The sequence below is a fragment of the Grampus griseus genome, assembly GCF_964374135.1.
Source record: "Grampus griseus genome assembly, chromosome: 1".
NCBI classification, from domain to species: Eukaryota; Metazoa; Chordata; class Mammalia; order Artiodactyla; family Delphinidae; genus Grampus; species Grampus griseus.
The window spans coordinates 128,542,511-128,558,463 of record NC_139017.1 but is presented as its reverse complement, the minus strand read 5'-3'; the positions used below and the strand labels follow the sequence as shown (position 1 = coordinate 128,558,463).

General features: G+C 37.5%; 1 protein-coding gene across 1 annotated transcript in view; it reads left to right on the top strand.

Annotated features, from left to right (window-relative positions):
• Positions 1–3,648: 3,648 nt before the first annotated feature.
• Positions 3,649–15,953, top strand: part of UBE2U (ubiquitin conjugating enzyme E2 U) — a gene marked incomplete at both ends in the record, with an annotated part of 40,108 nt that continues 27,803 nt past the window's right edge. The window contains 3 exons of the mRNA XM_082647869.1: positions 3,649–3,714; positions 5,225–5,306; positions 6,311–6,403. Of these exons, the coding sequence (XP_082503995.1) occupies positions 3,649–3,714; positions 5,225–5,306; positions 6,311–6,403 (241 nt within the window). The remainder of the gene's footprint in view (positions 3,715–5,224; positions 5,307–6,310; positions 6,404–15,953) is intronic.

Sequence of the window (15,953 nt, the reverse complement as noted above, 5' to 3'; positions counted from 1 at the left end):
TCTTTAAACAATACCATTTATTAGCCCACAACTCTCTCGGTCAGACCTCGGTATGGCATGACTGAGGGTCTCACAAGTATTGGCCAGGTTATGTTCTAATTTGAAGTTCAGGTCCTCTTCCAAGCTCATGTGTTTGTCCCACAATTCAGTTGCTATGGTTGTAGGACTGGGGCCCTGATTCTCTTGCTGGCTGTCAGCCAGCAGCCACTCTCAGCTCCTAGAGGCTGCCCAAATTCCTTGCCTCCTGGCCCCTTCCATTTTCAAAAGTGTCGACAGAGGATCTCCCTCACGTGGAATCCCTCTCATGCTTTCAATTACTCGCCTTAGGAAGAGCCCAGTCCCATTTAAGGGCTCACCAGATGAGGTCAGGCTCACCCAGGATAATCTCCCTTTCTTAAAGTCAACTATGCCACATAAGTCAACTTAATCACAGGAGAAAAATCTATCATATTCACAGTCCTGAGGATTATGCAGGGGGTGGAGCTCTTGGAGGTCATCTTAGAATTCTGCCTACCATAAGAAATATAATGCAACATTTCTCTTTTCAGTCCTTTGTACTGTAGTGCATAGTTTCTTAAGCTTTTTACATCACAGGCTATTATTAAAATGAATGAATTCCGTGGCCCCTGTTCTACCAAAAAAAAAAGTCTATGTGCACACACATACACATAGATATACAGACACATACAAAGTTGTCCACAATTTCAGCCACCCTACCCACACCCTGAGAAGTCAATCCACATTTAAAACTCTGTAGATGGAGGCAGAATAAGCTGGAGAGATGAAGGGGATTCTTTGAAGTATTTTAAGCAGAGAATTACATGATCACATGTTTAGTTTAAATAATTACTGTCAAGTTTTATGACAGGAAAGTGTGGAGACAGGGAATATAGTATAAAGATGTTCTGTGTTCTAGCAAGAGATCGCAAGGCTGTGCGCTTGGGCACTGGTGGTAAGGTGTGAGAAGAAGCTAGAAAAGCAGCAGGTCTTGGTAAGTGATTAAATGTAAGTCATAAGGAAGAGGAGGAGTCAGAGCGAACTTCAAGTTTCCAGCTTGAGAAACTGGGTAAAACAAACAGGATAGAAGGCTGCTTGAGAGGATGGGAGGTAATGAGTTTATTTTTGGATATTTTGAGTTTGAAATGTCCTTGAGACAGCCTGGTGAGAACCAGGCAGCTGGGTATACTAGTCTGAAGTCCCAAGGAGAGGGCAAGGCTAGCAATAGATTTGAGGGGTCGTAGGAGAATATACCAGCTTGATTTTCACTGCACTAAAGTACCATATGTATAACAATTTCTAAAACTTCAGAACAAAGAATGCTTTAATTTTATCTTTCTCTCTTACTTTAACATAATTTCTCCTAGAGTAAAATTTTACACAAAAAAACAAAGGAGTCTGCATTTATTATCACAGTTTTCCCCTATCAGAGTAGGGGAAGGAGGGACCACAGGGCCACCACAGTATCATCAAGAAACCTAGTTAATATCCCCAAATTGGGTCCATTACTTTCTCACAGAAGCAGCCCTTTCTTCACTTTCACCATACATTGCCAGTCCTACATAAACCCAAGTGAAAATCTGATGGCATCTGAAGGAGAGCCCCCAAAATTCAACCTCAGGTCCTAGTTGATATTTTAATAGAAAAAAACCCTTTGTATTCAGTTCTATGAAACACAGAATCAAATCATTTTATTGTGCCAAATGTCAGTAAAGTTAAGATGTTGTTGGGAATGTCTAAGCTACCCTACCTGGACATGAAATTGACCATGGGAACCTTCTAAATGGTCTCCTGCACAATCCATTCTCCACAAGGCAGCCAGAGTAACTTTGTAAATGTAAAGCAGAGCATGACACTCTCATGCTTAAAGCCATTCAATGTTTCCCATTTCTATTCAAATAAAACCCAGACTTCTCACCGTGTAGGGCTCCATCCTAATCACATCTCCACCATGTTCTCTCAGGCCCTCCCTGGTTCCCTTTTGAAGCCTAGCTTTTTCTTGACTGAGAACAATTGTGTTTTCCTCTTCCCGGAACTCTTTGCCCTCAACATTTCTTATAGCTGGCTCCTTCTCACCTTACCTTTCATGTATCATCTCAAAGTCTACTCCTGACCAAGGCCTTCCCTGACCACCATTTCTAACCCTTAACTACCTACTCTCTATCACATTACTGTTTTATTGTCTATATACACTTGTGATCTGAAATTATGATTTTTGTTTTGTACACTTGTTTTGGTTTTGTGTATTTACTTACTGAATATGGAGCCAAAAGGGCAGTCACTTCATCTTTATTGTTCCATAGCATATGAGAAGTGCTAAATAAATATTTGTGGAATGAATGAACTAATTGAACTCATGTCCTGTTTCCATAAAATTAGTAAATAAATAGTAAGAAAAAAAGCACTATGAGCAAGGATGCCAGTTTCTGTAGTTGACACCATCAGATTAAAGCCTTTAAGCAGCTCACAGTGGGCTGGAGAATGCCATGAGCAATTGTGATACAGCCTGATAAATACTAACAGGGTCCTCTAGGATCACAAGAAAGGAGCCTAATCTTGTCTTAGGGGATTCCATAAGGAATCATAGGCAAAGGTAAATGTGAACGATGAGTGAAGGAAAAATGTGGGAAGGAAGGATGGAATGAACGTCGTGAGTGTCTAGACAGAAGGGACAGCAGGTGCAAAACTCTCCGGCAAGAGATGGGAATCTGAGAAATTTTAAGTAGTTCCCTGTTGTGGAGCATTCTCCCAGAGTAACTGCAGGATTCGATGACATAATAAGGTATGCGAACATATCGTGAACGCTAACGTGCCATATAAGTTATTATAAATAAGTGCAGACCTGTACTACTGGTCACTTATTACCTCATGGTTTCTGATATTCAAAGAAAAAGAAAACATTATTTCGGAGGACTTCGAGTGGACGCTTCTCTGACTTACAGACTTACATGCTAGATCCTCTGACTTCCCCCTCCTTCCCCCTACCCCAGCTGGGTAGAGTCAAAAAGTTGGTGGAGCTCTCTGGCGCACGGGGAGCGGGGGTGGAGGGGGCCTCACGACGGCTCTCATTGGCCTTTCAAACTGAACCGGTTGGACGATTGGCTGCGGAGGTTTCCAGAGGCCGTCCCACGTCGCTGATTGGATGAGGCGCGGAGAAGCTCCCACCTCCTTCACTCTAGATCCCCCTCGGTCCAGTTGCTTGGCAACCGATTGGCATCCTCCGGCCGAGCCGGCACCCAGTTAGTTACACCTGTGAAGCGGAGACAACAAACGGCTACGACCGCCCTACGCTTACGCCTTTCACGCCCACTTCACGCACAAGCAGCACGGGTGGTCCCAGAAGCTCATCCAGGTTTGCCTTCAGATGGGCTGTGGGCTGGCCCTGCAGTGACACACCGCAGTTGAGAAAGTGCTCACGTCTTCCTTCTGAAGTCCTCCTTCGGAAGAGTCAGAGGAGAAAAAAAGTCACTGTTATATGTCCAACTTAGAGCCACTTATCTTGGGAGCACGCAGCGTTCTGAGGCTCGGTCGAGAAAGCGAGTAACTTATGTCAGTTAACTAGGTGCGGGAAGGTGACCCATAACCTCAGACACCTGCCTCAGAGCGAACCCTAGGAGTGCGGGGACAAGTGCCAGACTCTGCTGCCTTATCATGTACAGCAGAGCCTACATCTTGCTGCAAAGAGAATTCCAAGAGTTGAAGAAAAACAATTATGAGGTGAGTACTGGAGACCTGGAGGGTGTGTTTCATTGGAGTACCAATTTTTAAAAGCAGTTTAATCTGTGTTTATTCTATAAGGCATAATTTAGTTAAACATAATTTGCCACTACAGACTTGTTTAATGAACCTATTTCAGTATAATTATCTACTTCATAATAATAACAACAATTTGCACTTCATGATAATAGTTAACAATATTGAGCACACTATGCTGAGTAATTTATGGGCATTTAAGCCCTGAATATCAGGGTCCATCAGGTAGTAAGTGACTAGTAGGTCCAGGGTTGCACTCATTATTACAATACTACAAAATAAGTTCGTAGTATTTTGTTTTACCTACCAGAAACCTAAGCCTCAGAAAGGGTCAGTAAATATTTGGCCGCAGGATTCCATCACAGGGTTTTCTACTACTTCCTGTCTAGTGCACTTTTTGCCAACTTCTGTCACATATAATACAGAAGCACCTTTCCTGTATAATTTTAACACAGAGCAAGGCTTTGCCCCGAATGCCACCAATGAGGTTTCAGTGTTCATAGGCTGTTCAGTGGTTGCCATAGGCTGTTTCATCACATACAATATGGAGAATTTAAAAATGGAAGGGGCGAGGGTGTACTTAGAAAGAATAGAAAGCCGTGCATAGAAAGAGGGTGTAGCATGCTTACCAACAGCTGCATAGGGTGTAGTTCAATGGCATTGCTCTCTTTTCACTCCTGCCGTAGAAGTATTGCCTTAACAGGAGATGTCGGGAACAATTATTGAGTTCAACAACAAACATTCGAGAGGTATGAAAGTAACATTTGATGTTGTTTCTGCTCCACCTGAATTTTGTGGCTTTCTGTTGAAAGAAAATCTGTTGAAGGGAGAAGTGTTAGGTAAATATAGATAATGTAGGTAATAGAGATGTAATGGTTATCCAGACCAGCACTTAACATACCCAATAACTATGTGGTTGCTCAGAAGTATTTATCAACTATATTTAAGTGTATTCCTCAGCATAACCAATAACCTTATTCTATGAAATACATTCTTGTCCCTCCATTGGAATAATGCCTCAAGTGTAGGAAAATTTTATTTTTATATATGAGCATAATTTTAGAGTTGTGTTTTTCTTAATGAAAATTTTCTTACTTCATGGCTTATATAGCATCCATATGGTTTTTAAAATCTTTGAAGAAATGCAAGCTTTGCAACTATTTCTTTCATTTTGAATTTGAGTCTTAAATTGTCTGTTGTCTTACATAAGCCACACATTCTAGTCTTGACCTTACTGTCCCACTTGTGATTTGCACACTACACTACTGATTTATTTAAAATTTGCTATCGCATGTTTTTCTGGAATCTATCTTCTCTGTAATAAGGCGATATATAACACCTTCCCAAAATCAAAAAAAAATTATCAGAAAAAGAAAACGTAGAGCTTTTGGAATTCATTGTAATCTAATATCTGATTTTCCAAGCTGCAATAAATATTTAATCTTTTTTCTGCTTTAATTTTTCTTAATTAAAGGGTATTACTGGCTTTCCTGTAAGTGAAGATATGATGCAATGGGAAGCTGATATTGAAGGTCTACAGAATACAGTTTGGCATGGTTTGTGCTTTCAGAACTAATTTACTTTTTTAAAAGTCTTTGTATTATTAGCCTATTTTCTTTAAGGTTGCATTGTATAAATTTTCTAGAATTCTTAAAGTATTTACATGTTATTTTTTTATTATATGGTTTAATTTTTTGCCATTTGTCAACATGGATGGAAATTTCAGGTTTGAATTTTTCTTTATGCCCAATCTTAATGTTATCATGATTTTAAGAAGCACACACAGGAAAGCATTATCAATTGAGAATATCATCTGACAGTCTTCTATGAAGTCAGAGAATAGCTAACAAAATGCCTGTTGGCAGAAAAATCCCACAATTATGTCTCATTTTTTTCCTCTATGATTTTCCCATAAATTTCCATAAATCAAATTCTCAAGCAAACTAGGCAACTATAAGCTTTAATGACCACGCACTCTTACAGTTGCGGATTAACAAGATACATTTGTTTAGTGAGGTAGGGGAGAAAAGCATGTAAGTGGGTAATTACAATAAAATATAACATGTTCTATTATGGATTTTGAATGGAATACCGAGGAGGCAGTGATTAGTTAATTTTGCCTTGGAGAGTCAGGAACGGCTTCCCAAGGAAGTGACCCTTGAGTTGGGTCCTAAAAAATGTGTGAGAATTCACCAGGTTTAGAATCAGAAGGAAATCCAGGCAGAGTAAACAGCCTGACATGAGGTGGCAAGAGAGGGTTCTGGAGCAGTGAGTTCAGTAAAGATGAGATACACAGTGAAGGGGCCGGGTGTTAGGGGGACAGGGTCAGTGGGTAGAAAGGACTAGTGGGAATGTGGCTGAAAACATGGAATTAGATTGTGAGGAGTCTGTTATACCATCTAGAGGAGTCTAGGCATCCTATAATCCAATTTACTTATTAATATAATAAAACTCTAGGGACCTTGGGGAGGCTAAACTGTAGGAATAAACTTCAGTGTTAGGTTACAGTTAATCAGTTCAACATGACACTTTAGTAAAAATGTTTCTTTTTGTATCACAGGATCATTCTTCCAACTGAGAATAAATTTTACATCGGAGTATAATTTTGTCCCTCCAGTTGTGAAATTTAGAACAATTCCTTTTCATCCAAATGGTAAGGAACAAATGAAATTTTTATCATCACGAGTTCTGTCCCCATTAACCTTGTTCTTTGTTAGTGTTTAATAATGTTTCTTTTTAATCACTTTGTTACGATTATAAAAGTAAGCATGCTTATTGGGGAAAATATTAAAAGGCAGAAAAAAATTATCACCTGAATCCTAATTCAGAGAGATACTATTCTCTATATTTAACCAAATTTATTTCCTTCTTCTATGTATGCATTTTATCTACATAGTTGAGTTATTACACAAAGTTTTATATATTTTTACTTAAAGTGACATAATACATTTATTTCTGCAATATTAAACATTCTTCAAAATATAATTTTTAATGACTGAATGATAAACTTAATTCCTGTATTGTTCAGTATTTTAGTTGGACCTAATTTTTTACTATAAAAATAATGCACAGACAAATTAACAGTTTAGAAAGAAGTAAGTTAGATTGCTACCTCAAGTCATATGCGAAGTAAATTCTTGATCGATTACAAATGCAAAAAATTTTAATGCTAAAAAGAAAATCTAATAGAACTTTTATGGGTGTGGTGAGAAAGGCTTTTCTAAAAACAACAAATCCTAGAAACCATGAGAAAAGCATGACACATTAAACTACATAAACTTTTTAAGACTTCTCTATAGCTAACGACATTATAAACAGAGATAAAAATACACTGACTTTTGCAAACTGAGGGAAAATATTTGCAATGCATAAAACAGAATATTTATAATATGTAAAGACCACTTGTGGATCAGTAAGAAAAAACAGAAAGCAACAGAAAAATGGGCAAAGGTTATAAACAAGCGCTTTTTTTTTTAGTGTGTTTTTGTTTTATATTGAGGTATAGTTGATTTACAATGTTGTGTTATTTTCAGGTGTACCATAAAGTGATTCTGTTATATATGTAGTCTTTTTAAGATTCTTTTCCCTTATATGTTATTACAAAATATCGAGTATAGTTCTCTGCACTATACGGTAGGTCCTTGTTACTTATCTGTTTTATATACAGTAGTGTGTATATGTTAATCCCAAATGCCTAATTTGCCCCTCCCCCTGCTTTCCCTTTTGGTAACTGTAAGTTTGTTTTCTATGTCTATGGGTCTATTTCTGTTTTGAATATAAGTTCATTTGTACTGTTTTTTTTTAAGATTCCACATATAAGTGATATCATATGATATTTGTCTTTCTCTGTCTTGCTTACTTCACTTAGTATGATAATCTCTAGGTCCATCCATGTTGCTGCAAATGGCATTATTTCATTCTTTTTTAATGGCTGAGTAGTATTCTATTGTATATGTATGCCACATCTTCTTTATCCATTCATCTCTTTTTTTTTTTTTTTTTGGCGGTACACGGGCCTCTCACTGCTATGGCCTCTCCCGTTGCAGAGCACAGGCTCGGGACGCGCAGGCTCAGCGGCCATTGCTCATGGGCCTAGCCGCTCCGCGGCATGTGGGTTCTTCCCGGACCGGGCCACAAACCCGTGTCCCCTGCATCGGCAGGCGGACTCTCAACCACTGCGCCACCAGGGAAGCCCTATCCATTCATCTCTTGATGGACATTTAAGTTACTTCCATGTCTTGGCTATTGTAAATAGTGCTGCAGTGAACATTGGGGTGCATGTATCTTTTTGAATTATAGTTTTCTCTGGGTATATGCCCAGGAGTGGGATTACAGGATCATATGGTAGCCCTATTTTTAGTTTTTTAAAGGAAGCAGCATACATTTCTCCATAGTTGCTGTACCAATGTACATTCCCAACAACAGTGTAGGAAGGTTCCTTTTTCTCCACACCTTCTCCAGCATTTATTGTTTGTACACTTTTTCATGATGATCATTCTGACTGGTGTGAGGTGATACCTCAACATAGCTTTGATTTGCATTTCTCTAATAATTAGCAATGTGGAGCAGTTTTCATGTGCGTGTTGGCCATATATAAGTCTTCTTTGGAGAACTGTCTATTTAGATCTCATGCCCATTTTTTGATTGGGTTGTTTTTTTTTTTTTGATGTTGAACTGTATAGCTGTTTGTATACTTTTACGATTAATCCCTTTTTGCTTACATCATTTGCAAAATTTTCTCCCATTCTGTAGGTTCTCTTTTTGTTTTGCTTATGGTTTCCTTTGCCTTTAAGTTTAATTAGGTCCCATTTTTTTATTTTTTTTATTTGCTGTACGCGGGCCTCTCACTGTTGTGGCCTCTCCCGTTGCGGAGCACAGGCTCCGGACGCGCAGGCTCAGTGGCTATGGCTCATGGGCCTAGCCGCTCCGTGGCATGTGGGATCTTCCCAGACCAGGGCACGAACCCATGTCCCCTGCATCAGCAGGCGGACTCTCAACCACTGCGCCACCAGGGAAGCCCCCATTTGTTTATTTTTGTTTTTATTTCCATTACTCTAGAAGACAGATCCAAAAAGATATTGCTGTGATTTATGTCAGAGTATTCCGCCTATGTTTTCCTCTAGGAGTTTAAGAGTATCCAGTTTTACATTAGGTCTTTAATCCATTTTGACTTTATTTTTGTGTATGGTGTTAGAGAGTGTTCTAATCTGATTCTTTTACATGTAGCTGTCCAGTTTTCCAAGCACCACTTATCGAAGAGACTATCTTTTCTCCATTGTATATTCGTGACTCCTTTGTCATAGATTAATTGACCATATGTGTGTGGGTTTATTTCTGGGCTTTCTGTCCTGTTCCACTGATCTGTATTTCTGTTTTTGTGCCAGTCTGATACTGTTTTGATGATTGTAGCTTTGTAGTATAGTCTGAAGTCAGGGAGCCTGATTCCTCCACCTCTGTTTTTCTTTCTCAAGATTACTTTGGCTATTTCGGGTCTCTTGTGTTTCCATACAAATTTAAAAATTTTTTTGTTCTAGTTCTGTGAAAAATGCCATTAGTAATTTGATAGGGATTGCATTAAATCTGTAGACTGCCTTGGGTACTATAGTCATTTTGACAGTATTGATTCTTCCAGTCCAAGAACACATCTGTTTGTGTCATCTTCAATTTCTTTCATCAGCGTCTTATAGTTTTCAGAGTACAGGTCTTTTGCCTCCTTAGGTAGGTTTATTCCTAGGTATTTTATCCTTTTTGATGTGATGGTAAATGGGATTATTTCCTCAGTTTCTCTCTGATTTTTCATTGTTAGTGAATAGAAATGCAACATATTTCTGTGTATACATTTTGTATCCTGCAACTTTACTGAATGCATTGATGAGCTCTAGTAGTTTTCTGGTAGTGTCTTTAGAACTTTTTATGTATAGCATCATGTCATCTGCAAACAGTGAAACTTTTACTTCTTCTTTTCCAATTTGTATTCCTTTTTTTTTGCGGTATGCGGGCCTCTCACTGTTGTGGCCTCTCCCATTGCGGAGCACAGGCTCCGGAAGCGCAGGCTCAGCGGCCATGGCTCACGGGCCCAGCTGCTCCGCGGCATGTGGGATCTTCCTAGACCGGGGCACGAACCCGTGTCCCCTGCATCGGCAGGCGGACTCTCAACCACTGCGCCACCAGGGAAGCCCATCCAATTTGTATTCCTTTTATTTCTTTTTCTTCTCTGATTGTCGTGGCTAGAACTTCCAAAACTACGTTGACTAAAAGTGGCAAGAGTGGACATCCTTGTCTTGTTCCTGATCTTAGAGGAAATGCTTTCAGCTTTTCACCGCTGAGTATGATGTTGTTAGCTGTGGGTTTGTTATATATGGCCTTTATTATGTTGAGGTAGGTTCCCTCTATGCCCACTTTATGGAGAGTTTTTATCACAATTCGATGTTGAATTTTATCAAAAGCTTTTTCTGCATCTATTGATATGATTATATGGTTTTTATTCTTCAATTTGTTGATGTGGTGTATCACACTGAATGATTTGTGGATATTGAAAAATCCTTGCATCCCTGGGCTAAATCCCACTTGATCCGGTGTATGATCTTTTTAAAGTATTGTTGGATTCAATTTGCCAGTATTTTATTAAGGATTTTTGCATCTAGGTTCATCAGTGATATCGGCCTGTAATTTTCTTTTTTTGTGAAATCTTTGCCTGGTTTTGGTGTCACAGTGATGGTGGCCTCATAGAATGAGTTTGGAAGTGTTCCTTCCTCTGCAGTTTTTGGAATAGTTTCAAAAGGAAAGGTGTTATCTCTTCTGTAAGTGTTTAATAGACTTCGCCTGTGAAGCCATCTGGTCCTAGACTCTTGTTTGTTGGGAGTTTTTAAGTCACAGTTTCAATTTCAGTACTTGTAATTGGTCTGTTAATATTTTCTATTTCTTCCTGGTTCAGTCTTGGGAGATTGTACCTTTCTAAGGTTTGTTCATTTCTTCTAAGTTGTCCATTTTATTGGCGTAGTGTTTCTTGTAGTAGTCTCTTATGGTCCTTTGTATTGCTGTGGTGTCGGTTGTAACTTCTCCTTTTTCATTTCTGATTTTACTGATTTGGGCCCTCTCCCTTTTTTCTTGATGAGTCTGACTAAAGGTTTATCCATTTTGTTTATCTTTTCAAAGAAGCAGATTTTAGCTTCATTGATATTTTCTATTGTTTTCTTAGTTACTATTCCATTTATTTCTGCTCTGATCTTTATGATTTCTTTCTTTCTGCTAACTTCGGGTTTTGTTTGTTCTTCTTTCTTTAGTTGCTTTAGGTGTAAGGTTAGGTTGTTTATTTGAGATTTTTCTTGTTTCCTGAGCTCAGGTTGTATCACTGTAAATTTCCCTCTTAGAACTGTTTTTGCTACATTCCATAGGTTTTGGATCATTGTGTTTTCATTTTCATTTGTCTCTAGGTACTTTTTTGATTTCCTCTTTGGTTTCTTCAGTGATCCATTGGTTGTTTAGTAGAATACTGTTTAGCCTCCACATGTTTATGTTTTTTTGAAGTTATTTTCTTGTAGTTGATTTCTAATCTCATAGTCTTGTGGTTGAAAAAGATGCTTGATATGATTCCAGTTTTCTTAAATTTACCGAGACTTGATTTGTGCCCCAGCAAGTGATCTGTCCTGGAGATGATTCCATGTGTACTTGAAAAGACTGTGTATTCTGCTGCTTTCAGATGGAATGCTCTATAAATATCAATTAAGTCCATCCGGTCTAATTTGTCATTTAAGGCCTGTGTTTCCTTATTGATTTTCTGTCTGGATGATCTGTCCATTTATGTAAGTGGGGTGTTAAGCTCTCCCACTATTATCATGTTACTGTCAAGTTCTCCTTTTATGTCTGTTAACGTTTGCCTTATATATTGAGGTGCTCCTGTGTTGGATGCATATATATATATATATATATATATATATATATATATATATATACAATTGTTATATCTTCTTCTTGGATTGTTCCTTTGGTCATTAGGTACTGTCCTTCTTTGTCTCTTATAACAGTCTTTATTTTAAAGTGTATTTTGTCTGATATAAGTATTGCAACTCCAGCTTTCTTTTGATTTCCATTTGCATGGAATACCTTTTTCCATCCCCTCATTTTCAGTCTGTATGCGTCTCTAGATCTGAAGTGAGTCTCTTATAGACAGCATATATTTGAGTCTTAATTTTTGTACCCATTCAGCCAGTCTGTGTCTTTTGGCTGGAGCATTTAATCTATTTACATTTAAGGTAATTATCAGTATGTATGTTCTTACTGTCATTTTGTTAATTGTTTTGCATTTGTTTTTATAGGTCTTCTTTCTTCCTTTCCTCTTTTTTTTAATATTTTATTGAAATATAGTTGATTTAAATGTTGTTAATTTCTGCTGTACAGCAAAGTTATTCAGTTATGCATTTATATATTCTTTTGCTTACTGTTTTCTATTATGGTTTATCACAGGATATTGAATATAGTTCCCAGTGCTATACAATAGGACCTTGTTCTTTATTTTCATTCTTCTTTTGTGCTCTTCTCTTGTGATTTGATTATCTTTAGTGTTATGTTTGGTTATCTTATTTTTTGTATATATATATATATATATATATATATATATATATATATAAAATAGATTTTTGGTTTGTGGTTCCATGAGGTTTCGATATAGCATTCTATACATATACATGATTATTTTAAGTTGCTGATCTCCTAATTTCAATGCATTCAAATGTCTTGCATTTGTACTCTTCTTCTCTCATGATTACTAGTTTAGATATCATATGTGTGTGTGGATGATTTCCTATCTTTACTGTATGCTTGCCTTTATGGGTGAGCTTTCCCATTTTGTAATTTTCTTGTTTCTAGTTGTGGTCTTTTCTTTTCCACCTAGAGAAGTTTCTTTAGGATTTGTTTTAAACCTGGTTTGGTGGTACTGAATTCTTTTAGCTTTTGCTTGTCTGTAAAGCTTTTGATTTCTCAGTCAAATCTGAACAAGAGCCTTGCTGGGTAGAGTATTCTTGGTTGTAGGTTTTCCCCTTTCATCACTTTAAATGTATTGTGCCACTCCCTTCTGGCCTGCAGAGTTTCTGCTGAAAAGTCAGCTCATAACCTTATGGGGATTCCCTTGTTGCTTTTAATATTTTCTCTTTATCTTTAATTTTGGTCAGTTTGATTACTATGTGTTTTGGTGTATTTATCCTTGAGTTAATCCTGTATGGGCCTCTGTGCTTCCTGGACTTGGGTGCTGTTTCCTTTCCCATATTAGGGAAGTTTTCAGTTGTTACCTCTTCAAATATTTTCTCAGTCCCTTATTCTCTCTCTTCTTCTGGGACCCCTATAATGCGAATGTTGGTGCGTTTAATGTTGTCCCAGAGGTCTCTTAAACTGTCCTCATTTCTTTTCATTCTTTTTTCTTTATTCTGTTCTGCGGCAGTGATTTCCACCACTCTGTCTTCCAGCTCACTTATCTGTTCTTCTGCCTCATTTATTCTGCTATTGACTCCTTCTAGTGTATTTTCCATTTCAGTTATTGTATTCTTCAATACAATATTGTATTCTTCTTGGTTGTTCTTTATATTTTCTAATTCTTTGTTAACACCTTCCTGTAACTTCTCGCTCTGTGCATCCATTCTTTTCCTGAGCTCTTGGATCGTCTTTGTGATCATTACTCTGAACTCTTCCTGGTGTAGATTGCCTATCTCCGTGTCACTTAATTCTTCTTCTGGGGTTTTATCTTTTGCTTTCATCTGGAACCTCTTCCTCTGCTGTCTCATTTTGTCTAAATTTCTATTTCTATTTTTATGTATGTGGAAGGTTGGTTATGTTTCTCAACCTTGGAGAAGTGGCCCTCTGTAAGGGATGCCCTTTGTGTCCCAGAAGTACACTCCCCTCTTGTCTTCCAAGGGCCAGGGCCCAGCTGGTCCCAGGGTAGTTTCTGACTTGCATTTGTGGACTTAGTTCCGCAGGCTGCCAGATCATTGTTTTCTTGTTTCTGGTGTCCACTCCCTGGTGGGTGAGGCTGTTGATGGACACTTGGATTGCTTCTGTATCTTGGCTATTGTAAATAGTGCTGCTGTGAATATTGGGGTGCGTGTATCTTTTTAAATTAGTGTTTTCATTTTTTCTGGATATATACCCAGGAGTAGAATTGCTGGATCATATGGTAGCTCTGCTTTTAGTTTTGTGACGAGCCTTCATACTGTTTTCCATAGTGGCTGTACCAATTTACATTCCCACCAACAGTGTATAAGGATTCCCTTTTCTCCACATCCTTGCCAACATTTGTGATTTTTAGACTTGATGATAACCATTCTGACAGATGTGAGGTGATATCTCGTTGTTTTGATTTGCATTTCTCTAATAATTAGTGATTTGAACATCTTTTCATGTGCCTGTTAGCCATTTGTATGTCTTCTTTGAAAAGATGTCTGTTCAGGTCTTCTGCCCATTTTTTGATTGGTTTGTTTGTTTTTGATATTGAACTGTGTGAACTGTTTGTATATTGTAGGTATTAACCCCTTGTTGGTAGCATCATTTGCAAATACTTTCTCTGATTCCGTAGGTTGTCTTTTCATTTTGTCAGTGGTTTCCTTTGCTATGCAAAAGCTTTTAAGTTTAATTAGGTCCCATTTGTTTATTTTTGCTCTTATTTCTTTTGCCTTAGGAGACTGATCCAAGAAAATATTGCTATAATTTATTTCAAAGAGTATTCCACCTATGTTCTCTTCTAGGAGTTTTATGGTTTCTGGTCTTACACTTAGCTCTTTAAACCATCTTGAATTTAATTTGTATGTCGTGTGAGGGAATGTTCTAATCTCATTGTTTTGCATGTGGCTACCCAATTTTCCCAGCACCACTTGTTGAAGAAACTGTCTTTTCTCCATTGTATATTCTTGACTCCTTTGTTGTAGATGAATTGACCATAGTGCACGGATTTATTTTGGGGCTCTCTGTTCTGTTCCATTGATTTATGTGTCTGTTTTTGTGTCAATACCATGATGTTTTGATTACTGTAGCTTTCTAGTATAGTCTAAAGTCTGGGAGGGTTATACTTCCAGCTTTGTTCTTTTTTCTCAAGATTGCTTTGTGGCTCCATGTGAATTTTATGATTATTTGTTCTAGTTCTGTGAAAAATGTCCAGGGTATTTTGATAGGGATTGCATTAAATCTGTAAATTGCTTTGGGTAGTATGGCCATTTTAACAATATTAATTCTTCCAGTCCAAGGGCATGGGATATTGTTCCATTTCTTTGAATCATCTTCATTTTCCTTCATCAGTGTTTCATAGTTTTCAGGGTATTGGTCCTTCACCTCTTTGGTTAAATTTATTTCTAAGGGTTTTTCTTGCTGCTATTTTAAATGGGATTTTTTTTTCTTTTTTACTTTCTCTTTCTGATATTTCATCATCAGTGTATAGAAATGCAATAGATTTCTGTATATTAATCTTTTATCCTGCAACCTTGCCAAATTCATTTACTAATTCTAATAGTTTTGGGGTGGAGACTTTAGGGATCTGTATAAAGAATATGCTTAATATTCTTATTAATACTTAATTAATAAAGATTTTGTTTCCAGTAACAATGTTGGAAATAAGGAAAAGAGAAATAACTCCAATGTCCATTAATATAGGAATTTTTAAGTAAAATATCTTACAGCTATATACATTGCTTTTAAACATAGCAAGGAAGATATATGAAGACTTTACTCTTTGGTCATTCTTGTGCCCTGGAATCTTCACTACCTGGCATATTGTTAGTGCTCAAATATTTTTTGAATAAACATGTCCAGAAATATGTTGACAATTTACTATTAAATGAAAAAATACTTTGAAGAATAAAATGTAAAATATAATTCTATTTAATTAAAAAACCCAAAAACTACACACACACGTGTGTGTGTGTGTGTGTGTGTGTGTGTGTGTGTGTGTATTTTTTTCCAAGTACTAACTTAGTTAATTAACTGTGTTAGGGCATAGACCAACCTTTCATATATCTTTCCAATTTATATATTGATGTAATGGAACAAAGCTGGCAGGGAGGTTTTGCCATCCTCAGTGTGTGGGTTCAATTTCTGGACCTAAGACATTTACTCTGTCACTATTTCCAGCCAGTGGTAAAGGGAGAGAAAAAGAGAAGAGGGCAGAACAACTTCCTTAAGAAAATATGATCCAGGAGGTGCACACTTTACTTCTGCCAATGTCTCAT